The sequence below is a fragment of the Rhynchophorus ferrugineus genome, unplaced genomic scaffold (genome assembly GCF_030347505.1).
Source record: "Rhynchophorus ferrugineus isolate W39M unplaced genomic scaffold, kcgeb_rfMv2 rfM8, whole genome shotgun sequence".
Taxonomy (NCBI): Eukaryota; Metazoa; Arthropoda; class Insecta; order Coleoptera; family Curculionidae; genus Rhynchophorus; species Rhynchophorus ferrugineus.
The window spans coordinates 651,254-678,528 of record NW_027472587.1 but is presented as its reverse complement, the minus strand read 5'-3'; the positions used below and the strand labels follow the sequence as shown (position 1 = coordinate 678,528).

General features: G+C 31.3%; 1 protein-coding gene across 1 annotated transcript in view; it reads left to right on the top strand.

Moving 5' to 3' along the window:
- Positions 1 to 27,275, top strand: part of LOC143201057 (uncharacterized) — a 66,056-nt gene that overhangs the window by 30,365 nt on the left and 8,416 nt on the right. The window contains exons 5-10 of the mRNA XM_076411905.1: positions 10,058 to 10,246; positions 10,306 to 10,421; positions 17,766 to 17,864; positions 17,933 to 18,128; positions 23,863 to 24,017; positions 25,407 to 25,586. Coding sequence (XP_076268020.1) covers positions 10,058 to 10,246; positions 10,306 to 10,421; positions 17,766 to 17,864; positions 17,933 to 18,128; positions 23,863 to 24,017; positions 25,407 to 25,586 — 935 coding nt within the window. The remainder of the gene's footprint in view (positions 1 to 10,057; positions 10,247 to 10,305; positions 10,422 to 17,765; positions 17,865 to 17,932; positions 18,129 to 23,862; positions 24,018 to 25,406; positions 25,587 to 27,275) is intronic.

Genomic DNA, 27,275 nt, shown 5'->3' with positions numbered 1-27,275 from the left:
TAAATATACAAATACAGTGTTTAGTAAAATGTTTAATTGATTTTCTTGTTAATCCTCTCTCTTTTTAATATGGATAGTCATTGATTGGTATTTATAATCAATTAATTAATATTATTTCAATAAAATTCTTGTCAGGTGTTATCTATAATATTCCTCTGTTACCTTTTTAGTAATGTAAATATATTCCGAACCAACCTAATCTTCAACTCATATTTTCACCTGATAATATAGAAGGTGCTGTATATATATATATATATATATATATATATATATATATATATATATATATTATAGTTGTATTTGTTTTCAATTACAAATTGTTTATATTAAATCAAACAATATACTGAACATACTCTGAAATATTCAGTTATCAAGATATATCCGGTGTTGATGCCACGTTGATTTCCTTTTAATCAATATAGCAACATATCATCGGATGTTAGGATGTTATTGTGAAAAATATTACCTTGGCCATACCTTGGACTAGTTTACAATTTGTTATCTTTCATGCTTGATTTAATGTTATCACTTGTTGTTTAGAACGATCAGCTGTAATACTTTTACCAGGTTTTACAACTAAATTAGCAATGCTTTTGGGTATTACTTTATTTACTTTTATGTATAGATGCTGATATTTCTAGTAATAGCTCTGTACCTAAAAATATATAATTACTCCTACCTACATTGAGCCTACATTAAACTCCAAAAGCAAAACATAAAAAACCAAATTTAATATAAAATTTTCTTGTTTGATTTGATTTCCTGTTTTGTTTTCTCTATATTATCTGAGTTTATCTCATTTTCTGAATCATTCGTCACAATGAATGCTGCTGTAAGTTTTTGTGTGCATCTGAAATGGATATTAATCCAATAATTCAATATTAGTCAAAATTCATTTTACCTTAAGGTTTATTGGTATATGTGTGATTACCAGTTCCTCATTCGTAGTTTTAGGGTCTGCTAGGGAAGTTGTATTAAATTTTAGAAAATAATTTATTATCTGGGAAAGCATGTCCGTCTGTAACAAAGCATACAATGTGGAAATAATGGTCTATCGACTTATGTTAAGTAAGAATATATCTAAGTAAGAATTAGGTTAAAATTGTTTGTTTAATTCGCTGTCATTCTCCAGTTGCACTGTTTTCATTACAGCTTGATTTGATTGAATAGAGATCTTAGTAAAATAAAATGCTTGAATTAGGATGCTTACTCCAAACTGAGTTCAATTCTTGGTTATTGACTATTTCATTACGTGGAATGTCATTGTAGTTGGAATATTTTATAATACCTAGAACCTGATGCTACACAATCAAGAAATGGGATTACTAAGGGATGTAATTCGACATTTTTTAATGTCTTGTATTAAGTATTTTTTTCATTTATTTTGTCTGTATTAAAAGCACAAGAAATATCTAAACATACTATAGTTTACATTGTATAACACTCATTTTAGTACCATATAAACTAGAACCATATAAATTATTATTATGTGTAAAACTATGATAGGAAATTAGTTTTCTTATATTTGAATGTATATGTTACTATGGAACTTTAAAACAACTATCTGTGAATAGTTATTTTATCATCTTAAGTTCTGAGATAATTCAAAATTCATTCTATTATTTTTCTGTTATGTACGGACGTAGTCAACAATATCCCAAGGGTCCCTGTGTCTAATCAACTCATATTGTTACAAATAATGTAACCTCGTTGTAATCAGAAACTTGTTAACAATATTTTAATAATTATCTTTAGGAAATATCTGTAATCACGTAAAATTTTAACGATTTATGTATATGTGAAAATCTAATAAAGCATATCGATGAGTACTCGTACATTTTCCTATCACCATGACATCGAACTTCATGGTGTTGTCTAATAAATATTATTTTCGATGTTATTTGACCTTGATAGCACGCGGACTTGTATATCTACTGAGCGTGTGTGATCGTTTTCCGTAAGGCGATTTTTTTAACACTGAATTTTATATTTCGAACTTACGATAATTCACTTGCTATATACCGAGTGTTTGTATTTATTTTACCTATATTTTGTGTGATTTCAGTTTACTTGATGTTTACATTTATATGCATTTATAATATAAGAGGCGAGATAATTGATTAATCGAAATGTTTGATAAGGTCAAATGTATAGAATACTAGAAAATGTTTGGGTGTTCGACATATGAATTTTAAGGCAATATGTTTGTTAACCAATTTTTTTTATTGTAAAACACATTTGGTGGATATTACCTCAATTTGTATTTTGGATTATTGAGTTTTTCAGTTTGTCTAGATGAAAATTAAGTTTTTCTTCTGTAAATCAATGCTATATTCGCAAATTTTATATCAAGTTGATCCAAAATGTTACTGTAGTAAAACAGGTCTGCAAAAAAATTCTAAGAGATGTTTAGTTTTAGTGACGATTTGTATGATTTTGGGTGTGATGATTCCGAAAATGACGATGGAGTTGTAGAGAGACAACTCAATAGGGGACTGTGGCGAAAAGTTTTGCTTTGTTACATCCAGATGGGGTTAAATCCGCTATTCAAGTAATTTGATTGGTCAATTTAAACCTCCATTATAAACACCTGTTAGGAAAACATTTTGTTGTGAAGACATTTGATTGGCTCTTTGCTAAAGTTTGGCACGCGACCGTTCTGACGTCTCTTTTAATTGACCAATAAATGAAATAAATTTGTTAAATAAAATTCAATGGATGAAATAAATATAATATATCAAATTAGGTATAAAATATAAATATAGTATAAAAATAAATATATCTAAAAATATATATAAAATAAATATTATCGTAAACCAAAAACTTTGGAACAAATCAAAATTATCTCTTCTGTTTATTCCCTCTATTATCTATTAAAGTTCTGGTTTTTTGTTTTCTTATACTGATAGCAAATTTTGAGTCTTTCTCTGTTAAAATTATGTTTACCTGTTTTCCAAAAGTATATGGCGCATATTACTTTTTTCATTCTATCTGAAAGATCATTAAAAAGTATACAATATAAAGGTTTTAAATTTGTATTTTTATAAGGATGTTTGACAACATATATGTCATATTATCGAGGTTGCAATATCGCGAGATAAAATAAAAAAGATAGCTAAAAGAACTACTGACAGTATAATTAAGGAATATTCTGGGGCATGTGATATTGCCCTGCCTCTTTGTTGATATAAGAACATCTGCAATTGAAGTTATAAAGTGAAGTTGCAATTTCTCAATTCCTGGTAACACATCCCCCGTTAGTATGGAATTAATCCTCTTCACAATTTCCTAAAGGCAAATGAGATGAAAGAAATTTACTTATGAGCTTTTTAGTTAGCAATATATTTATTCGAGTAATTACACATTTTATTTTCTTTAATAATTCACTTTGCACCAAAACTTCTAGTGTATTGAACTTTGGTTAATCCTCTCTTAAATAGTTTGCATTCAGGAGTTATTATTTTAGTGGAGTTTCAACTATCAAATAACTGATCCAAGAATAAAAATATTGACCGCTTGTGTATATTTTATATGATTAGTAATATGAATAAAAGTGCCTCAACGTACAACAAAACACGCTGTAACGATTATAAATATCTTTGATGGTTAATTCAGTCAGTTTGGGATTTTTAACATTATCAGCCATTTTTTAAAGACAACTGAATACTTCTTCGAAGTAAACCCATTCTGCATTTCTTTACTATCTGTGCATCCGGGTACATAACACTTTCTAAACGTTATAAAATTCTAAATGCACTACTCCTTAGGTTAGGTACACTGAAAACGGAATCAAATAAACAATAAAGGCGTTGTAAAGACGAAGTTGACCAAATACATTCCGTCACGGCTCATAGCATAGTGATTAAAGCAAGTAATAAGTTAAAGGTAGCGACATGTACATGTTGGAAGTCTCGAAACATTTCCCCAAAGTTTCCTATAAAGCTAAATATTTATATCTCTATGTAAATGACTTGCTTTTTGTTCTAGGACGACGCGTTTCTTTAAAATTAGAGTAACTAAGCTAAACCAGTTATTACCTTAAAATTAAAGAGGATAGACGTGAACAATATCACTTTATTTACAAACAATTAAAATTACATATATATTATCTAATATACGTACACTAAAACCTTTTCTATTTCCAAGTAAGGTTCCCCTTTGGACGTTTTCGTTCGTGTGAAGATTCTGGAAGATTTCTTTAAAACGCCCAAATGTAATCTGATGCCACTGAGACACTTACATTTTCTTAGTATCTCTTTAATATCTTAGTGAAGTCGCCCTTGTTCTTCACTTACATGTCCCAAATTTTCAATGTATTCCCTAATGTATTTAGGGTTTTTATGATTGTCTAAAAATATATCTATGACTTTTCTATTTCTCTTTTTGAAGATTCGTCATGGTCGTGATATATTGTCAGGTTGTAGAGGGATAAGCCCTCTAATGTCTTTTTGATGAATCTCTGAAAAAAAACCTGACAAAAAATTTCCTAAATTCTGAAGTCATATTATTTTCGTTTTCACCGGAGCAAAATAGATACAAATCGGTTGAAAATACTCAAATCAGTTTTTTTTTTCAGAACTATTGATTTATTTATTTATTAGAATGGAAGTAATCCACACTTTCTCATAAATTTAAAATGCTAATGAATGAGTAAAACCCCAATTTCATTACCGTAGAATGTCTTCGGAAGATTTATGGGGAATACACGATCCAAGAGATCTTTGCAGGCTTTGCAACCGCTTGTTTAACATATTTCTGGGATCCACTTTTCATTGCCCGTAATAATTCATTTCAAAAATCTTCCTCTGTTAATTCACGAGCAACTTAAATATAAAATTTCTATAGCTTCCAGGTTTTGTATATGATACAAAATTTCTTCATGGTCGCTATTTGGTATAATTTACCAGGCACTGGTTAGACACCATAAACACTACATAATTATAGATCAGTTTTTCTTATATAAACTGAAAGAATTTTTTTTTCAACAAATTTGTTAGATTTCTTAAAATATTTATTTCTTAAAATATTATTGATAATTTCAAATACTGACCAAACAAATAAAATGTTATTTTCTTTTAAAAAATACTCCTGATTATATTAACTAAGCTATGTATAGTCTGTTCAATAAAACAGTAAACTCACGTCGTCTGAATTGATAACGTGAAAATGTTACAATGTTGCCGCATCTGAGTTTTAGTTCATTTTGGCTTCGACATACAGTAAAATTCTAATCTAGATAAAAGAACTAAATAAAAATAATGTTATCAAATATAATTTCTCTTAACATTATAATACATCTAATGCATATATTAACGAAGGACTTAAAACTACAATTAATTTCGCAATTATAATAGTTTGTAGGTTAGAGCTGTGTTTTATTATATTTACTTTGAACTCTTTTGTATAGCACCTATGAGTATGAGTTGTAGGCGCATGTTTTTGTAATGTTATCCACTGAAGGCCTAATATACTTAATTAAGAGTTGTATATCCAAGTAATATATTTTAATTTCATTCACCTTTTACGTTCTAGTTTCCTTCGGTACAGTGTTTCGTTGTCATTTTAATGCGATTCAAGTGTCATTCAAGTGAATAACTAAGCTGTTAATTTCCAATTTATCTAACATTTGTTCTTCATTTGTCAATTTCTTTTTCAATTTGTCTGATTTATTTGTCCTTTCTCTATCAACTCTTGTTCTCTCAACACTTTTATTATTTATATTATTATTCTGCTATGAGTGACCATTCTGAAATAGTCATGTCTCATCTAAATACACATATTGAAATAATAAGCCTTTCTTGATTTTATTATATGCTTTTAAAAATGGTATTTTTTTAAAAGTAATATCTGGAAGTTCCGTTAAACGTCTTCGTGGGTTATCTTTACGCCATATAAATCCTATATTACCTAATAGTCTATGAAAGGATGCTACATCACTCAAACAGCTACATATCTCTAAGCTTTCATTGGATACTTTTCAGACTAACAGTTTCCTCTGAAATAATTGTTTTAGATTATGTTTATATTGATAAAACTACTTACTGGTTTTACACATTTCGTATATTTGATCTCTTATATAGCTAACATCAAGATGATCTTGATTCGTCATCCGTTTCGTACGAGGACGATTTCTTTTCGGTGAATCCGAGATAATATTTTTCATTATAAAAATGCTTAAAATTTTCGAAAAATCGAATTCTTGTTCGAAGTAACTGATTAGAGACTCAACCTCTTCTGTCTGGCTTCGGCATTTTTCATTCGGAGTAGTAATAAGTAGGGATTTGATTTTATTAAAACAAGCTAAGCGTTAAAACAACGTTTGCTGGCTTATAACATGTAGTTTAATAAAATGAAGATTTTTACAGACGTTTGACAACCGCACGACTTTTGCAGGCTGTTTCGGCTGCATGCTCGAAGTTATCAGAAAGCATTGTGTCTCATTTTAATTAGAATAAAATGAGAAAAAATTATTGTCGGATTCTAAAAACGAATTTACAAATTGTGGCAGACAATATATTAAACATATTTATGACGTGAGTTCACTGTTACTTTGAATAGACTATAAATTGCAAGGTCGCTTGCTTTTTAAAAAATATAGAAAACGTTTGGACCTATTCTACCTTGTCTCTTATGTCAATTTCTTGAATAAATCGCGAATCGTATGTGAATATTTACATTCTACCTTAGTTAATTCGTTTTCTTACGTTATCATCTAGTTGAAAAACAACACAAACATAAATATATATTGTTTTATGTTATATAAAATCTCGGTTCATTGCCAAAGCAATAAAAACTGGAAATTTTATAAGATGTTGATGTTATTTAAAGCATTTATTTTTAGCTATTATAATGAAATTTAAAAGACTGTGCATACAGAGAAGGTTAATAATTTTCCTGCTAAAATAATGAATTCTTTTAAAATATTGCGACATTTATCATAACGTTATTTCCTTAAGGCTGAAACTTAGGTCAGTTATAATTATAAATCGCACATTTGTTGAATATAGAACGTTTATGTGGTTTTCCGCTTATTAATTAATTATCGTCCTTTGTATAATTACCGTAAATTGACTTAATCGAGGACACACAGCGTGTATAATTATAAACGGTTACGTTATATAAAAACTGTTCTGTTTGCTTGCATCTTGATCATTGGGTACTACGTTATCTAAAATAATTATGGCAAAGTTTGATTTTACAGATAATATTTTTTAGTCCATTAACGATTTGTTCAGTTAATTGGTTATTTCAATTAAATTTTTTGCCAGTTTGGAAATAATTCCTTTTAATCTCAGGAAACTGTCTATGGTTTATTGAATGTATTTCAAAAAGGGCGGAAAATATAGGAAATATATCTTTCACCAGTTGATATTTTCGAGTTTTGAATGCTTGTTGCTGCAATGGAGGGGTTTCCTCCCCTATGAATGTCACATAATGCGTTCTACCCTTTCCTTGAAAAATTTGATAAATTATGTCATTATACAATAAATGCAATCATGCAATTTTTGTGATAATTGTAATAATGGCAAAACTCATACGCCTTGAAATTCTTTTTAAAGTCACAGTTAAATTAGTTTTTGTTAATAAATCAAGCACATAGCTGTCTGTGTCCTTAAAATGTAAGTTAAATTAATTTAACTTGACTTAATTAAGATTATTCTCATGCTCTAATACTACTGCTAGGGAATAAATGGCTAGTAATATATTTTTATTTAATATTCTACATTATTCCCTATTCAATTGAAGAGATCGTTGAACCTTATCTTCATCTGATATTTCTTATCTTTAGTTTGTCAAATTTAAGATCGTTTAAATAGATTATAACCAATGATTACATGATTATATATATATATATATATATATATATATACATATATATATATATATATATATATATATATATACATATATGTGTGTACAGTAATATATCCAGACAATTTCAAATAATGGGTCGAAGATAAAGAATTTTGTCTTTTCTTATTATATAAAGCAAATTTATTTGTATGTATTTCATGACTAATCAATTGTAATATTTTAATCGATCACCTTTTACGACTTTAATGTTTAAGTCCATAATTAAATCAGTGTAGAACTTTGGTGGATGTATCAAAACTTCTCTCCCAATCTCTCTTAATTTTGTTCGATTGTCTAAATATATATGTAATCTAGAGTTTTCTTGATGAAAAACAATGCCTTTCCTATTGTTCCTGATCACTTTTTTTAAATTACCTGCATCAATCGCTTTAGTTGTTGACAGTAGTCAATCTAATACATGTTTTTGCCAGATTCGAATGGTATATCAGGTACAAAACCCGTTCTGATCCTACCAAATACTTGGTATCAACTTCCTTTGTATCAATACAGATTATACAGCAATTTCTGGAGCTTCTCCTTATTTTGAACTTGATTATTTTCGCACAATTTTTTTTGCTTTTCAAGAGCAATTCAAAATGGCAATGGAATCCAAAGGCATATGAAATTTTGCTAAGTATTACGTATTAAGTTGTTCATGTTAAACACTTAAATTGCTTAAATTGTTAAATTGCTCGAAACACAAATGTTTCTTCTGGTATTATAGAACTCGTGTTCCAAACTACAACTATGGAATTAATTCATTTACAAAAATGATAGAGTAGATTCTTGGTTGTTAGGAGTTCTACAAAAGTTTGCTTTTCTCTCTTTACGACTATGCATACGACCTATCCGTCAGCCTCTTCCTTTCAGTTCTATACATTTTATTGACTCCTCAAATTTTTGTTTGTAAGGAGATTCGGTCAACAAAGTGGCGGCAGAAGACTTGCAATCTTTGTTTGGTTTTTTATACTTTGGTGTCAGCACCGACAAGATATGTTCAAGCATAAGAACAGAATTGCCATCAAATGTCTGGGGTATAAGAAGGTTAACATTGTAGCTAGAGATTGAAGAGTGGTTTCACCTGAAGTTACCATATAATCAGTTTCAGTAAACACATTCCTATTTATTGGGTAAATGCCAGTTAGTCTGAACCCATTTATAGCAATAGCTCAAGTTTGACACGTGAGATAAGCAGTTAGAGCTATAATAAGTGATAAGACAATATTCAGTTAGAGCTTATTAACCACTATCTAATTTCGTCACTGTAGTAAGTTTTTAATGACCCATAAAAGTACTGTCAAGAAGTTGTATTTTTTGTGTTGAATGTGGAGGTAAACTAATAATTTGACATTGTTAGCTCTAGCTGCGATCAAATACCCAAACTGTGTGTGTGTGTGTGTGTGAATAATGTCCTTCCCGAATTAGGAGAACAGATAAGGCTTGAGTTGGGGGGGTCTTGTTAACAAAATGATTGAATCATCTTCCTATTGAACCTGAAAAAGCTCCTTTCAGCAATGGTGTCAGGCTATCTACTTGTCTTTTACCTCGCACACCAATCACTTTCAGCATTTTGCTTTGTACGATGGATAGCCCGGTTTCGTCGACATTAAAAACTTTCTCTGGAGGATAGTTATGTTTATTAAATACTTCTTTAGGTATGTTGAAAAACTTGTCCACTGTTTCTTTATTGAACCCTTGAACCCGGGTATTAGTAGTCTCTGTTGGTGATAGAATAGAAAATTTATGCTTGTGGCTTAAAAAAATGGCCAAGCCAAACTCGCCCGGCTATATTTTTTTTTAAACGGATGTTAAATATTATTTTCTACTGCCGACTTAGGGGCCATTTTACAGACATCCTGACGGGTCTAGCCATATAAGTTACTTTCCATGACAAGAAGGTATGACACGAGGTTCTCCTCAAGGTGAGATGGTAGGACAGGCCTTCTTCCTATAGTAGTACTGATAACCTCCCGAAGAGGCTGGTAACTGCACAAACCTTTTCATTATGGTTTTTGGTAGTTAAGTGTATTTATTCTATGATACTAAATAAACATAGTTACATGGGTTTTTATAAGATGTCGCTACCAGTGTTTGAGAGAATTAAGGAATAGAACTCCTTATTAACAGCAGGTTCCAAATTAAAACCCCAATAATATTTAACAATACTGATGGCGTTTTTTGCTAATAGATTTATTGTTTTCAGAAATGTATATTCGTGATATTCAAGGTGGATCCACTGACGCTAAAGCTGAACCGGCTGTCTTAAAGGAGACTGTAGCCACGGCACTTGTCGATGGCAAAAATGGATTGGGCGCAGTGGTCGGAAGAAGATGTATGGATCTAGCCATAAAAAAAGCTAAAGAAGTTGGTATTGGTTTTGTTGTAGCTAGAGGTAAGATCGGAGGTACAGAAGCATTATTAGATAGTAAATTAGTATTCATTGCGTTGCAGGATCAAATCATTACGGCATAGCTGGTAAATATGCTTTGCAGGCGATTGATGAAGGATTGTTGGGACTTAGTTTCACTAATACCTCTCCATTCATGACACCAACAAGAGCTAAAACGGTAATTATTAAAATGTATGCAATGTATAAATTACAAGATCCTCCTCGCATCACTTTCTTCAATTGCTCTTATATTTGGCATATATAACAAGTCAAGTAAATTAGTTACTGTGAAATATTGTTATCGTTAAAAAAGTACTTAAAATGGTTAAATTTTTAATGTGCATATTTCGTCTATTATAAATTCATTCCAATTTTTTTTCTGTCTCTGATCAGTCTTCTTACTTCGGCCGGGGTTTTTACTTTTTTCTGCAGTATTTCTTTGATACTTTCATACTAGATTCGGTTTCATCGCTCTCTGATTTTTCCTCCCCGTCTTTGCTTCCCATATTATCTTTACCTTTCTTGTGCCCTGCATGCGATGTAATGGGCACATTTAACACTGAACAACTGAATTGCCTCCTCTTCCACTGGTTAAATATTAAGATCATTTCTTATTGCTTTATTTCTCCTCTTGTCAATCTTTGTTACAACAACTTTGTGTATTTCATTTCTGCTGCTTATTATTACTTTCTTCTCCCTAATAAGTTAGGATTGGTGTGTAAATTGCTTTGTAAACTTCATTTTAATTTTACTTGATATTTCATTTTTATTAATAAATTTTCTAATTATTTTAAGTACAAATTCATAGGTTTTCCAGTTCTGGTATTCATTGCCATCTCCTGGGGTCCATTACTTTCGATTTCTATACTCCGATACTTAAATGTGTTTACTTGTTCTACATTTGTACCCCAAATTTGGATACTTATTGCACTCCCATCGCTATAACTTTCGTTTCGCTTTTATTCATTATAATTCCATATTCTCTTAGAAATCATATTTCATATATCTGAGATTTTCTGTAGAGGTTCTGGCCTATCAGTTGTTATTATTATTTAGGGTATAATAATATGGAAAAAAAAAGAAATATCGGTAGTGTAATTAGTTTAGCACTCTAATCATTTACTCTAAAACTAATTTAATAATAAAATGTTAAAACTGTACTACACAATCGATTCTAGAAGAATACATTTATTTTTAAATACCAAATTGTTTTATAAAAGAGGCTCGTAACGCGGTGTATTCCGAAGCGAATTTAGTGATGGTTTTGGATCCCCTGGAGAGCTTTAGTTTAACTGCTAAACAATCAGGTTCGATCCTATTATACTGTTTGCTAATCTATCGTGTGGTTTCCTAGTTTCTGCTAACGATTCTCCCGTATATACATACTATTATTTCGTATTCGAATGTATCCATTTCCAATTGACCAACAAAAAATTACTAGTACCATTGGGTAATCACATACTAGGTTTTCCGATAAGATCATGGAAATAACTTTATTTTTAACTATAATAATCCTCAAATTTAATTCGCTAATCTCGCTTAAATCATAGAATGGCCTTACCGATGATGATTGATTAATTTTAGTTTTGAAATATTTGAGGAAGTTCAACGAAAATTTATATAGTGATAAAATGTGGAATAATTGTGCGGAAAATAGGAAAAACAGCAATAAAATATAACATTTTTATTAGTGGTCAAATATTTATAGGTACGTTCGGAAATTTATTTTGTGACTAAACATTTTGAATACTGATTAAATCTGCCGACGACTATTATGAAACAGCATTTAAACAACATTTTGTATTTTATACAAATGTAGGTACTTTTTGATATCAATTGAATATATTAATTGAATGGCGTGAAAATCAAGTTAAAAATAATTACTTTTATGTTAAATATGATATAACTATGTGCTAGCTGTAATTTCGAACTACATTTTATTTACACTTATTCACATTTACCAAAAATAGAATAGTATTGCCAAGAGTTGAAATATACAGTGGCTTCTTATGGTAAAGCGTACTTATATATTTAACATTTGTTAGTATTTGGTCATGAATCTAGTGCGCAAGATTTTTGTACATTTATTGTTAACAATGCCAAGTTAATCAAATTTACATTTACGTTCATAATTGTGTTCGAGAGTGACTGGAAATGAAGTGGATATGCTTGCAATGGAACTAGTTCGCACACACCAAATACAACAACAATGAGGACAAGATTATTTTGATTCTTTTTGAATTTGTACCAATATATGTTTAGTTTATCCGTTGACAAATAGGTACTGTTTCAGAAACATATTGGTCAACTTTGTGGTTTTCTATGTGATTATTTAAAAACTTCTAATTCCTGAGAGTAATCACTAATATAGTATAAAAATAATGGTGAGGAGGAACTAAATCTGGTGAATAAGGTGGATGTTAAGATTCCTGATACTTCCTAAGTATCATGCACTGCGGCGAATTATGCCCAATATTCTTTAAATTGCCTTATAAGTCGTATCAAAATTTGTTTTGGTTTTACTGGTGACCACTAGAATCTGCTCCACAAACTTGCCGATCAACTTAGTCTGTATCAATTTTCGAAAATTTCTAATTACCAACAGTAATCACTAATATAGTATTTTTTATGATTTATTTAATACATTGCTACTAGTCGTTTCCGTCTAACCTACAATTTGTCTCTATGATAACTTAAATCTAGATATATAACTAGAAGAACCCATCGGCCTTATTTCAGTCTCTGGTGAAATATTGTTTATACATGTCACTGTTCTGTCTTTTAATATATGCACCTCACTACACAAGATCAGATGGTTTGATTCTTTTGAGTCTGTGTCTTGTTCTGGCGGTATCCAAAAGCTGCAATATTTCAATATTTTCAGTTGATGTTCTTGACTTCTTGACTGACTGTGGGTATCTGAAGGTCTCGATGTAGCTAATCAGTGCCATAGTATTTGTATGCGCCTACAATACCTCTCAGGATTTTGTTCTGAAAAATTTGTATTTCATTCATGTTACACTTTGCAGAAAATCTCCATAATTGAACTCTTATATAATAGTTCAATATATATATATATAATAGTTCAGATTTTCTTCCAATTAGCCAGTACATTTTCCTTCCAGCGAAGTTTTGCATCAAGATTCATTCCGAGATATTTAGCGTTGTTTTTATATGGAATGATAGTATTATTTAATGTTATCGATACTTGTACGGTCTCTTTATAGGTGAACTGCACATGTACAGATATACTTTCATTAATTGTTACTTTTCAAGCTTAGTCCCAATTATTTATATTGTCACATGCCTGTTGTAATTTTCGTGTGACTTCTTCACTGTTGCCTCCGACAGCTATAATCGCAGTATCATCAGCAAATGTAGCCAAATGTATATCACAAGTGTAGAGTAGATAAAGCATTGGTCCCAGTACACTTCCGTGTGGTACACCTGCTTTGGCTTCTTTTATTGTGGAGTAAGTTTCTTCTTGTTTGGCTCTAAACATTCTGGTTGTAATGTACGATTTTAATAGTTTGGTATATTGTTTTGGTAACATTTTCTGTACTTTAAAAACAAGGCCTTCATGCCAAACCTTATCGAAGGCTTGTGCTACATCTAAGAATATAGCTGAGCATACTTTTTTACTTTCGTAGACTTTTTCAATAACATCTGTAATTCTGTGGACCTGGTCAATTGTTGAATGCTTGTTAATAAACCCAAACGGTGTGTTGGCATTAGGTTTTTTCTCTCTCTGATTGGTTTTGTTCTTTTCAACGGGATTGTCTCAAAATCCTTAGATATTACTGGCAGCAATGATATAGGTCTGTAGGCTTTTATTTCGTTTGGTGACTTCCCAGGTTTTGGGACTAATATAGTATAAAAATAATAGTCAGGTGGAACTAAATCGACTGAATAAGACCGATGTTAAAACTAATGATTGAATTAACTTCAGGTACGTTTCTCGTTTTGATTCAAGGTTATGAAAGATACATTAAAAATCATCGTGGTCTGTAGATTGACTATACTGCGGTGGCATGCGTCTCCCCAGTGTTAGAAATATTTAAATGATCTCAGTATTGCTTGGGACGTCATGAGTAGGGCTCTGCCTTATCTATAACCAAACTTCTGATATCGGCATAGTATTAGTTTTAGAGGCGTAAAATATAGCCTGTATTAGTTATTAAAATAAAGGGTAATGTTCATAAGTTTTATATTAAGGTATATATACCATACATATGTATATATAGTAAAAATGATTTAAAAAAAACAGTACGAACATGATATTAATTGAGACATTTTAGAGGAGGTAAAAAAAATACAGCATAATACTAAATTTTTATATTATATTCATTTATATATTTTAAAATTTAATATAAATTTTAAATTATATATTAGAAAACATAAAATAATGAAACTTAACTATGCCATAAACTGTTACTAAATTACCACATATTTGAATATACAATACTACAAATGTATTATATATAAAATTTTATAACAACTTTTATACTTCTCACACTGATTACTAATTAATTAGAATACAATAAAAGTTGCAATAGAAAATTTCCAAATAAAGGCAAGGTTAATATATTTCATGTTAAAAAGAGCTTATCGTTTAAAAAAACACCGCCATAATTAATGAAATCAAGGACTCAAGTACCTAAAAATCCAATGATGTTAATATTTTGTCTTTTATTTTAGTATATATATATATATATATATATATATATATATATATATATATATATATATATATATATATATATATATATATATATATATATTATGGATCCGATAAAGATCCAGCCAAAGTTCAGTATGTACTAAGGATACTAAAATTATTAAATTGGAGATACAGCGAAGGCAGCTGCTCCTTCTTATTATTGGCTTTAGTTGTAGTTGTTGTGCTTATGGTGAAATCTTTCTTTCTCTTACTACGTTTAATAAAAGCGATACGGCACATCGCCATTTCTTTTGAGAAACGCTTGGCTTGCAATAACATGCAGTGTTGCCAAATATAAGGGCAATACTATATATTGTATTAAATACTAAAAAAACGTATCTACTCTATTTTTTTCCAAAACAAAATATAAAAGCAAATGTCAGAAAGTCTTGTTAAATATATTATTTTTCTAAAATAAAATACATCCATAAAGCAAATAGCCTAGCTGTAAATTTGGCAACATCGACTTTTAGCATTTCGGCTTGCCGCGATTAGATTGCGCCGACGAATATACGTATAGTTCCGAAAGTAACCGAATCTACGAACCACGATGACTTTTAATGTATGCTAGATTTACTGGTTTATAATGATAGTTCCAGTTATAATGCACTGTAGTGAAAGGATTCGTGCATCTTTTAAGTCGTGCCAGAATTTGTTGTAGTTTTACTGTTGATGTCTAGATTCTCCTCCGCAAACTCACTGACTAACTTAGTGGTTTTCAATATGAATTTTTGAAAATTACTAATTACCAAGAATAATAACTAATATAGTTTAAAAATAATTGTCAGGAGCAATTAAATCTGGCAGGTAAAGCGGACGTTAAAACTAAAACTTGAATTCATTTCTTTCAGGTATATTGCTTCTCGTTTTGATCCAGTATTATAATGATAGTTCAAGGTATAATGAATTGCAATGAAAGGATGCGCAATATTCTCTTTTAAGTTGTGTCAGAATTTGTTTCATTTGTACTGTTGACGACTAGACTATAGCTCATACATTTATCAACCTAAGTCCTATGTGTCTATACGATTTTTTTGAAATGTTTAATTCCCATTCTTCTATATTTAAGTGTGTATACAATATAACCGAATCGAATTTTATATAAAATCTATCTAGCGTGTTAGACCTGTTATTTTTTCTATATAGTTTCAGATTTAACAGTCAAGGACAGCTCGGATGATTTTAATACAGTCATTAACCCTAAAAGTTATGTAATATATATACGGTGTTTGTACAATAAATATCTGTATTAGCGCTTATTAGACTATGTTTTAATCTTTAGCATTTCTTCTTTTCGAAGTTCACTTTGTATGCGTTTATTTATATTTGTGCATAAACTTCGCTGAGCTATATTTATTTTCGAGATTGCTTTTTTTAAGTATCACTTTTATTTCTAAAAATGCAAAACACCATTTGAAATTAAAATGTATTAAAACCGTATTAAAAACAAGATACTATTTTTAATATTACTACGTGTTCGAAGTAATTCTTATCGTTTTATAAAAGGTGTCGTAAATAATACTCCATAAAGAGGATAAAATAATTGTGGAAATTGTGAACTATTATTCAATAGCGAGAAAAGTTTCATTGTAACAATCGTTATGGTTTAGACCCGGTAAATCATTAATACAAATCTGTCCTACACAAATACAATTTTTGAACTTAGTGTTATTACTCTCTGAATTTACTATGACTTGCTAAAACATTAATTATCGCTTTCGACTAGAATTGTTATGTTTTTATTGAGCTTTGAAGAAAGTCTTTTTGTAATTAATTATGTTTATTTTACATTGGATATGCTTAGTATAATCTTACTTTACAAATTAATATATTTCTATTGCTCTACTGTGTTTGCATCAATACACAAGCAAGACGTGTACGAGATAAATTAAAATAAAATTAAACTACTTAAACTCTAGTTAAGAGTAACACTTATACACTATACAAGTTCGTATGATTTGGTTTCCTTCAATCTTCATCTTTCCTGCGTGTTGTGCAGTAGCTGTATTGCTTCTACGTAGCTGTGGTTTAGCACTCTTATTTCATGTTTTATGGAGAAATATTGGATACCTTCTTCGTAAATACATTTGATTTCGAGGTCATCGTGCAGTTCTTCGTAAGATATCTGGCTAAAATTGGTTCCAAGTACTGTTTCTTTTGTTGTTAGGATATCAGCAGTTTAGAAAAATACAGAAGAGGTCCCAAGACACTACCCTGAGGAATTCCAACCGAAATAGGTTTAATATCGTAGGGCAGTATTTCTTTTCTTCAAAAGCCTTTTTAATAATCGCTATTAATCTACACTTCGAAATCTAAAATAGAAATCTGGCATTTTTATAAATAGTTCAATACTTTTAATAGCAATTCATAAAATAATTTTGATATCGCAGGTAGCAGTGAAATAGGCCTGTAAGATCTAACTTGTTCTGCTGATTTTCAGGTTATTTAAGGATAACAGGATTTAAATATGTATATCTTGAAGGAAATCTGTCCAAATGTTAAGTGTTCTTTAGATACATTTTTGTTATTTGAAAATGTTTCTAACAATATAATTTTCTCAATTTTATTTTCAACAAAGAAAAGCTTGATAATGAGGGGGTAAATAAAAGTACATTAAAGCGTCAAATCCTTCTAACTAATTATCTTTATGAGCGTTGAGCATAGAATGTCAATTTTAATATTTCTTTTTTCGAAATTATTTTTATGTCAATCTATCAAAACGCCTAGAATGTTTTATTTCGAGTTTTATGGACATAAACATACAGAAGTTGAATTTTAATATATACTTATTGTTTATTTTAGGCAACCCTTGGTACGAATCCATTATCTCTAGGTGCACCAGCTAATAATGGCGACAGTTTCGTCTTAGATATGGCAACAACAGCCGTGGCTGTAGGAAAGGTATGTTAATTTTTTTGGTAGTTCCAATAAATATTTGTAACATTCCAAAAAATATTTCAATGAATTAGATCGAATTGGCTCGTAGAAAGCACGAACCTATTCCAGAGGGATGGGCTCTGAACGACGAAGGTATGCCGGAAACAAATCCCACTATAGCTTATAAGAGCGGTAAACTGATGCCTCTGGGAGGCAGTGAATTGAACTCTGGATATAAGGGCTACGGCTTGGGGATGCTCGTCGAGATATTTTGTGGAATTTTATCAGGTAAATATAATTAGTCAGTATTGGATAATTAGTATTAAGCAGGTTGATTTTCTTTTTGAGTAGAAAATGTTTAAATATATTCACGACTATTTGGTGAAGGCCATTTTAAAAAATATGATATTAGGGGTATTTTTTTTTTTTTTTTTTTTTTTTTTATATTTATATACATTGTTACTAGTCGTTGCCGACTAACCTACAATTTGTCCTTATAATAGCTTAAATCTAGGTATATATCTAATAGGACTCATCAGTCCTACATAGTCTCTAACATAATAATAATTGTTTTAACACTTTGAGTTTTTTCTAATGCACCTCACTGCACTACACTACAACACACTACACAAGTTCAAATGGTTTGGTCCTTTTGAGTCTGCGTCCGGTTTTGGTGTTGTCCAAGAGTTGTAATACTTCGAAATTAACATGAGAGTGAAGTCTCTCCTCATGTCTCTTTGCAATTCTTTTAATTTCTTGATTGACAGTCGGTATCTGAAGATCTCGATGTAAATAAATGGTCCGGTAATATCTGGGTGCACCTACGATGCTTCTTAGGACTTTGTTCTGGAAAACTTGTATTAGATTTATGTTGCTTTTTGCGGAACATCCCCATAATTGTATTCCGTATGTCCATATAGGTTTTAATATTTGTTTATATAGAAGTAATTTATTATGTATAGTTAATTGAGATTTTCTTCCAATTAGCCAATACATTTTTCTATATTTTAACTCAAGTTCTTTTCTTTTCTTTTTGACATGTTCCTTCCACCGTAGTTTTGCATCAAGTGTCATTCCGAGATACTTAGCATTATTGCTGTATGGTATGACAGTGTGGTTTATGGTCAATGGTGTAAGCGCGGCCTGTTTATAGGTGAATTGAACATGCACAGATTTGTTTTGGTTAATTTGTATTTTCCAGATTTGGGTCCATTTATTTATAGCGTCAGTAGCCTGTTGTAGTTTTCGGGTTGCTTCTTCGCTATTGTTTCCGACAGCAAGAATAGCAGTATCATCAGCAAATGTAGCCATTGTAATGTTTTCGATTTGTGGTATATCACATGTATAAAGTAGGTACAGAATTGGCCCCAGTACACTTCCTTGTGGTACACCTGCTTTAGCTTCTTTTATTGTAGAGTAAGCTTCCTCTTGTTTCACTCTAAACATTCTGGCTGTGATGTAAGATTTTAATAGTTCGGTGTGTTGCTTCGGTAATATTTTCTGTAGCTTATGGACGAGGCCTTTGTGCCATACCTTGTCGAAAGCTTGTGCTACATCTAAGAATACAGCTGAGCATACTTTATTATCTTCATAGGCTTTTTCAATAACATCTGTTATTCTATGCACTTGATCAATCGTTGAATGTTTGGTAATAAATCCAAACTGGTGTGTTGGTATTAGGTTTTTTCTCTCTATAATTGGTTTTAATCTTTTCAAGAGGAGCTTTTCAAATACCTTAGCTATCATCGGTAACAGTGAGATAGGTCGATAAGCTTTTATATCATTTGGTGATTTTCCAGGTTTTGGAACCATTATTATTTCAGCCATTTTCCAAACGTCTGGGACATATTTCAGTCGAAATGCTGCATTGATTAAGTTAGTGAGCTTTATAATACCCTTTCTTGGCAGATTGTGCAGCAATTGCCCTGTTATTAAATCATAGCCTGGTGATTTATTTGGCTTGATGTTAGTTTTAATAACGTTGGTGACTTCTTTCGGAGTTGTTAATTGAATTGTCGAATTTTCGCCGTCTATGTCCGGTAAAGTATGTTCAATTTCACTTTCGTTTGGTTTGAAAGTTTTCTCTAAATGGTCAGCGAATGCTTCTGCTTTCTCCAGGTTGCTGCGTGCCCAACTTCCATGCATGTTTCTTATCGGAGGACTATGTAGACAGGATCGTTTTAGGTATTTAGTGGCTTTCCAGAGCGAGTAGTCTGTGTTCTTGTCATCTGTTAAATTTCGTAGATAGTTATTTATGGAATTGTTTTTAATTTCCAAAATTTCCCTCTTCAACCTTTGTGTTATGTTGTTTAAGATATTCTTATTTTCAGGTGTTCTATTTTGCTGCCATTTTTTCCGTAGTTTTCGTTTTTCAGCTACCATTTCCTTGATTTCTTTCGGGTAATTTATTCCTTTGGTTGAAGTTTTAATTTCTGGAGTGTTATTCCAAGCAGCCTGTTGGATGTCTGCAACGAATTTTTCGGTTTCATAATTTAATTGGTCTTCTGTCTTAAGGGGAACATTTAGTTGAATTCGATTGTTTATTTCTTCAACAAATCCTTCCCAGTCTGTCCTCTTGTTGGTTAATGTTGGATTTTGTTGTTTTCTTATAATGTTTTCACTCAGCGTCAAAATCACAGGTGTGTGATCTGAACTTAAGTCAAAATTTTCTTCAACTTCCATGTAGTTAGTGGTTATGTTTCTAGCTATAAAGAAGTCTAACAGGTCTGGAGTTTTCTCTGGATCGGTAGGCCAATAAGTTGGTTTTCCTGTCGACATGTAACTGCACCCTAGCTCAGCAGCTGCTTTATGTAATTCATTACCTTTAGTTGTCGTCATTCTAGATCCCCATCTTGTATTTTTAGCATTGAAATCACCACCGATTATAAATTTTTCTCCTAGGTTGTTTAGAACATTCAAGTAATTTTCTTTTTTTTGGTTGTATCTTGGAGGGCTATATATGGAAGCTAATGTAACCCTGTATTTGCTAGATATAACAGTTACTGCCGTTACCTGATTTTCTGCTAAACTGAGTCCGGGTTCTTGATGATGGCATATATTATTTTTTATTATTATTGCACTTCCTCCTCTTGCTGTGTTAGCTGGATGAATGGTGTGGTAAAAGTAATATCCTCTAAATTTAATAAAGGATTCCTTTGTCAAATGGGTTTCAGATATTAAGCAAATATCTATTTTTTGCAATTCTAGGAATACTTGTAGGTCAGCGTGATGTTTCTGAATCCCATTAGCATTCCAAATTGCGATGCGGATGTCTTTACTTGCCATTTTTAGTTCTTGAGGCCACCGCCCTATTGTTTTCGAGTTTAAGTAATCTTTCAGAAAACGATTCAATAATCTTTTCCTGGTTGTCCAGCTTTGCTATAAGTTTCAATAGCAGTTCGTTGGTTGTAACGTCTTCTTTTTTTGTTTCTTTTTGAGCGGTTTGGTTTATGCTTTGAGCATAGGTCATTTCATCGTTGATTTCGTTGTACATTTTTGGTTGTTTATTTTGAGTCACTGTTTTTTGCTCTTTAGCCTGACTGATTTTATTTCTTCTCTCTTGGAATGTTTTCGCAACTACGCATCCTCTGTAGCTTGCTGGATGCGCTTCATTGCAATTCGCACATTTCGCTTTTGTTCCTTTGGGTTTTTTGCATTCTCCCGTGATGTGTTTTCCTGAGCATTTTACACACCTTGGTTCCCTTTTACAGAATTTTTGTGTGTGTCCATGTAATTGGCATCTCTTGCACTGTGGCACAAGATTTGCCTTTCTAAGAGGTTCTATTTTTACTTCGACTCCTAGAATTTGTTTAATTTCATAAATTGCTTTTATGTCCGTGTTATGTTGGAATGATAACATAAACAGTGGTAAAGGCTTCTTCTGGACAACTATTTCTCCATTGTTATTTTTATTTCGTTCTTTTTTCAGGATATTTGTGACGTCAGTACATTTAAGTCCATTTTTTATTAACTCTTCCACTATTTTAGTAGTTTTAGCTGTCGGTGGAAGCCCTCTTGCCATTACTTTAATGTCTCTGGTTTGCTTATCTTCATACGAGTGCCATTGTAATTTTAGGAATTCCAAGCACTCAGCAATTTTCGTAAAAGTTTTACGACATTCGGCGTTTAATTTGATTTGTCCATTGTTTAATGTTGTTGCTCTAAATAGTATATTATTTGTTTTCATTGTTTCATATAGCAAGTCAAAGTCTGTGACATTACTTACTATAATTGGAGGTGGTCTCGGCACTTTTATTTCTTTATTCAATTCTTGTGCTTTAATGGTTTTTGGTTGTTGTGGTGAAGCTTCAGGTGTGTAGTTTGCTTTTCGTTTCTTATTTCTTTTAACTGTTATCCAGCCTACTTCTTTTTGCAATTCTTCCTCGTCTGTTTCATAGTTTACAGGCAATTTGTTTTCAGTGCACTGGTTCACTACGGGAATGCTAGTTGGATTGTATGTGTTTTGGTTTTTTATTAGGAGTTGTAGTGCATCTAATTGTTTTTGCATATTTGTTAGTGCAATTTCCAGATTCCGTCGGGCTGTTTTTTCGTTAATATACGCATTATAGAGAGCTTGCTCATTTTGCGTTCTCTTATGGTTTTCTTGACAAAAGATTTGATTCTGTTGTGCCAGATAAGCTTCACCTGACGTTGAGGATTGTGTTTCCATCTCATTTAGTCTCTGGTTCTCTCTATTAATCATTTTTATTTAATGAATAGTTTAATTCACGTTTTTACAAAAATTTCAGTACCGGTATTTGTTTCAGAACCGTTATAACGCCGCATTTGTGGTACAGATGATGCACCTCCGACCCTTAACAGCCATATTAGGGGTATGACTTAATTATTAAAGATAATTATATTATATAAAGAAATCATAAATTTAACAAATCTAATACTGACACATAAGTTTGGTTTTATTAACAAACATTCTACAATTTACCATTGACCAGGTACTTAGAATCCCAAGCATTATTGAAAAAGCTTATGAAAATATAAAAGTTTGCTCAATTATATTTTTGGATACATGTATAAACAACATAAAATGTGAAGCAATATATTGAATTTTTTAACTCCAATACCTCGACCAGGATGCTTAGAGTTAAACAGGAAGAAGCTTATTCAACAATGGAAGGAACAAAAGCTGGTGTACCCCAAGGCAGTGTTTTGGATCCTGTTCTTTAAATCGTTAAATGTTACATGCATACAGTAGGTATCTCTATAGATGTAATGTATCACAAGTAGAAAATGCTGCTCTGGTTACATTTGCTGATGACTCTGCGATTCTTGCTATCGGAGACAATAGCGAAGAAGCAACCAGAAAACTGGAACATGCAAATAATAATATCAATAAGTTAAGGAAAGTAATTCAGTGAATATTGAATTCACTTACAACCAAACTGTTTACCAATAAATATGAATAATATTATTATCTCATACAGCAATAAATGATTGTTATGTACACTTTTAGAAACTTAGGGTTTCGGTTTGTATGATTTACAATTGATAATTTTGATGTTGATGGCAAAGAATGGCCTGAAGGGCCAAAGAAGTTCGAAGACAACGAATTGCAAGACTTATTGGTTAAAAATTCTGTTCAAACTTTCAATTTCGTTCAAACAAAATATCTTTCAAACAGCTTAGGTTTGAATGAATCAAAAGTTTCCAGGCCTTTGCATGTGATTCAAAGGGGAGAAAATAAATGAATTTTAAAAGTGAATAAATATAGTGATCAGAATATATTCAAATACATAATAGTATATTAATAAATATAAGTTACGAAGTACTAAACTAAATAATAAGTATATTAATAAAAACCTAAAGCAATATATTTTTGAATGCAAAAAATCAGATATTTTTTGGCGAAAAAATAATGATCTTGCTTTTTAATAGCTTGAAGCTATTAATCACTTGAATATCCATTACATCGACGTACCCTTGCTATTCAGGTTATCCATTAGGACCGGTTAATTATATCTGCATTCCGCATTCACGGTTTTCTAATATCGTCCTTTTTATTTAGGCTCAGCATATGGCCCTCATGTAAGGAAATGGGGTCAGTCCACGGAATTAGCCAATCTGGGTCAGGCATTCATGGCTATCGACCCTAACGCTTTCGCACCTGGATTTGAAGACAGAATGTCAGATCTTATAGATTATACACGCAATTTAGAACCAGTAAGTATTTTATTATATTTGATTATGTTTATGTTTTATTTATAATGAGTTAGTTGCTTTATAGAATTGCTATTTTATTGATATAATTTTACCGCACTTTTGTCTTTGTCGTATTAATTTTGGTCTTATTCATACTGTAAACGATCTGTTGTTCATCTGGTCTCTGTATCTGTCTTTGATTTTTTTATGAAAATATAGCGTCTGCGAATGCAATGAAAATTAATTCTTCTGGCTTTCTAACATTTCCTTTTGGTCTTTAACTGTAGATATTTCTAGGTCTTGATGCAAGTCTTGAATGATTGATCGAAGTTGTAGACTAGAGCTAATTTAGTATAATTGGCCATTGTTTTGATCCAATCTATTATTTTATCGCCAACTGCCTGATTCTTATGAAGAAGCATGATTTTTATCAATTTCTAAAAGTATTGTAACTTCTTCACAGAAATATTCACATATAACTATAAAATTCCCTCCTGGTATAGAGGTAAGAATTTAAGGTACAAAAAATGCTAAATTATTATTCGTTTTGTTTAGTTGAAGTGTCAAGTTTTTCTGCCAAACTTTATCGAGAGAGTTTGAGGTAGGTCTAGGAAAACTGCAGCATTTCGTTTTTATCCAAATGGTTAATATTTTGTGGAACTGGTTGATTATACAGCGTTTCTTTTTCTGAATCCAAACTAACGATTGTCTCTTGGTCTCTTGAGTTATATTTTCTCAAAAAGTTTGAAAACAATTGTTAGTACTTTCCAGGTTTTTGTAAGCAGTTGTTTTAAATTTGTTCATTCATTGAGGTTAAATGGCGCTTTCTTTATTTTAAGTACTCATACATATGATTTACTTTCGGTTAAAATTTATTCTTGTCTTAACTTTTTCATTTATTCATTGTTTTTCAATATCATGTTATTACTGTTAATTATGGCGTTATTCGTCTGTTTCTTTGTTGGTAGTTTAGCTGAATGTTCAGAATATTCCATAAAAGAATTTGCTTTTTTTCCTTTTATCTATGACGCATAGTCTATAGTTGTTTCTAAAAGGTATAAAATGGATATCTGTATCGGTTTCTTGGTCCTCTTATTTGATCTCCAAAATGATGAATTTCGCTCTTAATAGATTTACCCGTTGGGAGGCAATTACAGCTCCTTCCTTGAATTGCCTGTCTTTTGTCCTTGGTTGTAGTTATTCTAAATCTCCAGTCTATATGTTTAGAATTGTACAATTGGCCTTCTTTCCAAATTGTCAACTATGATTAGATATTATTCTTTACGAAAAAAGAAAGGAAATAAATAGGCTAAAACACTAAATCACTTTTAAGTTGTTAGAATTTTTGTTCTTTTGTAAAATGGAAGTTTATACAATTATTATTTATTAACTAGTTCAATTTTATTTTAGGCAAATCCTGAGAAACCAGTTCTAGTACATGGCGATAAAGAAAATCATCATATGGAGAAAGTAAACAACGAGGGCGGACTTAGATATGTAGAGAACCAACATAAGACCAATGAAAAATTGGCCGAAGAACTGAAAGTAAAACCAATGACATCTAAAACTGTTGATCTCCCATCTGACGAATAATCAATAACTAGATAATGCTACGTAATTTATTGTTGACTTATTTGTTCTTTTTTTTTTGTTACTGGATGCGAAAAATTTATCAATATTGTGATATATTATTTGTTTGTTAAATAAGTGAAAATATACCGTCGTTTTATTATTCTAGTTTTAATTCCAATGACTATTACTGTTTGTTTTATAATATTACCCTCATAGATATTTATTTACTGTATATTATTCGTAATGTTTTTATTGTTATATTTGAGGGTCTTCTTTTTACCAACTAGGGTTTATCTGAACTTTATCTACTGCTTAACCATAGGGGATTAAGAATACCTGTGACTGGGATGATTTTCCTTGTCGAAAGTTACATTCTTGCCTATGGAGAAGCACAATTATAAACAATCAAAAACAGAAATTTACAACCATGCCCTAGCTGGATTCGAATCCGCGATTGTCACGGCAGTAGGAGGATCAGCCTGTTGTCTTGACCACTTTTTAAATTAATTACAAATATTATTAGATATGCTCAGTACAATCTTAATTTACAAATTAATGTATTACTACTATTCTGTTATACTTGCATGAATACACAAGCAAGTCCAGTACCGAGTTAATACATCAGTGTGTATTTCCAAATAAAAAAAAATAATCTACTTATGTTAAAGTTGAAAATACACTAAATTAGTTCGTATGGTTTGGTTCGCTTCAATTTTCTGACTTTCTGCGTGTTGCCCAGTAGCTGTAATCACATATACTTTATCTACGATAGAGGCTTATTTCATGTTTTAAGGCAAAATCTCGGATAATTTCGTGTCTCCATTTGATTTTAAGGTCATCGTGCAGCTCTTCGTTCGTTCCCTATCCTTTGTTTTGTGTGCGTTGGAGTACTAGTTGGTTTGATGTTTAGTGTAAGCCCATATTTACACCTCATACGTCTATATTGGCTTTATGATTGACTGATAAACCAATCTCTTTGATTTTTGGTCAAGTTGGGAGTATTTTCCGACTAACCAGTACAGTAGCTTGATATAGGTTTTTGTGATTTCGCCAACGCAAAATTAACATAGACAGATTTAGAGCTGTAATTAAGCTGTATTTTTCAATAATTAGTTCATTTGTAGATTTTATTGACCACTTATACTTTTTCGTTATTGACGCCACTTATACTTTTTCTACAGCCTTATACAGAGATCACATTTTTTGTCATGACAAGTGTGTTGTCGACAAATGTTCCAAGTACTGTTTCTTTTGTTGTGGGGATATCAGCAGTATAGAGCACATATAGGAGTGGTACCAAGACACTACCTTGTGGGACTCTAGCCGAAATAGTTTTAAGTATTGAGAATGCCCCTTCATATGATACTCAAATTTTTCTTTCGAAAAGATATGACTCCAGAAGTCGACATTCCGTGGTAACAATTTGCTCCTTTTTGTAGATTAATCCCAAATGCCATACCCGGTCTAAAGCTTGTGAGACTCCCAGGAATATTGCAAGGTTACTACATATATATACCTATATATTCTATTCTTCGAATGCCTTTTCAACAACCGCCTTTGCTCTATGCACTTAGACGACTGTCTAGTGGTGATTTTGAAATACAAACTGGAAATCTGGTATTTTTATAAATGGTTTAATACATTATAAGGGCAATTTCTCAAATAATTTTGACATCGCAGGTAGCAGCGAAATAGTCTTGTGAGATC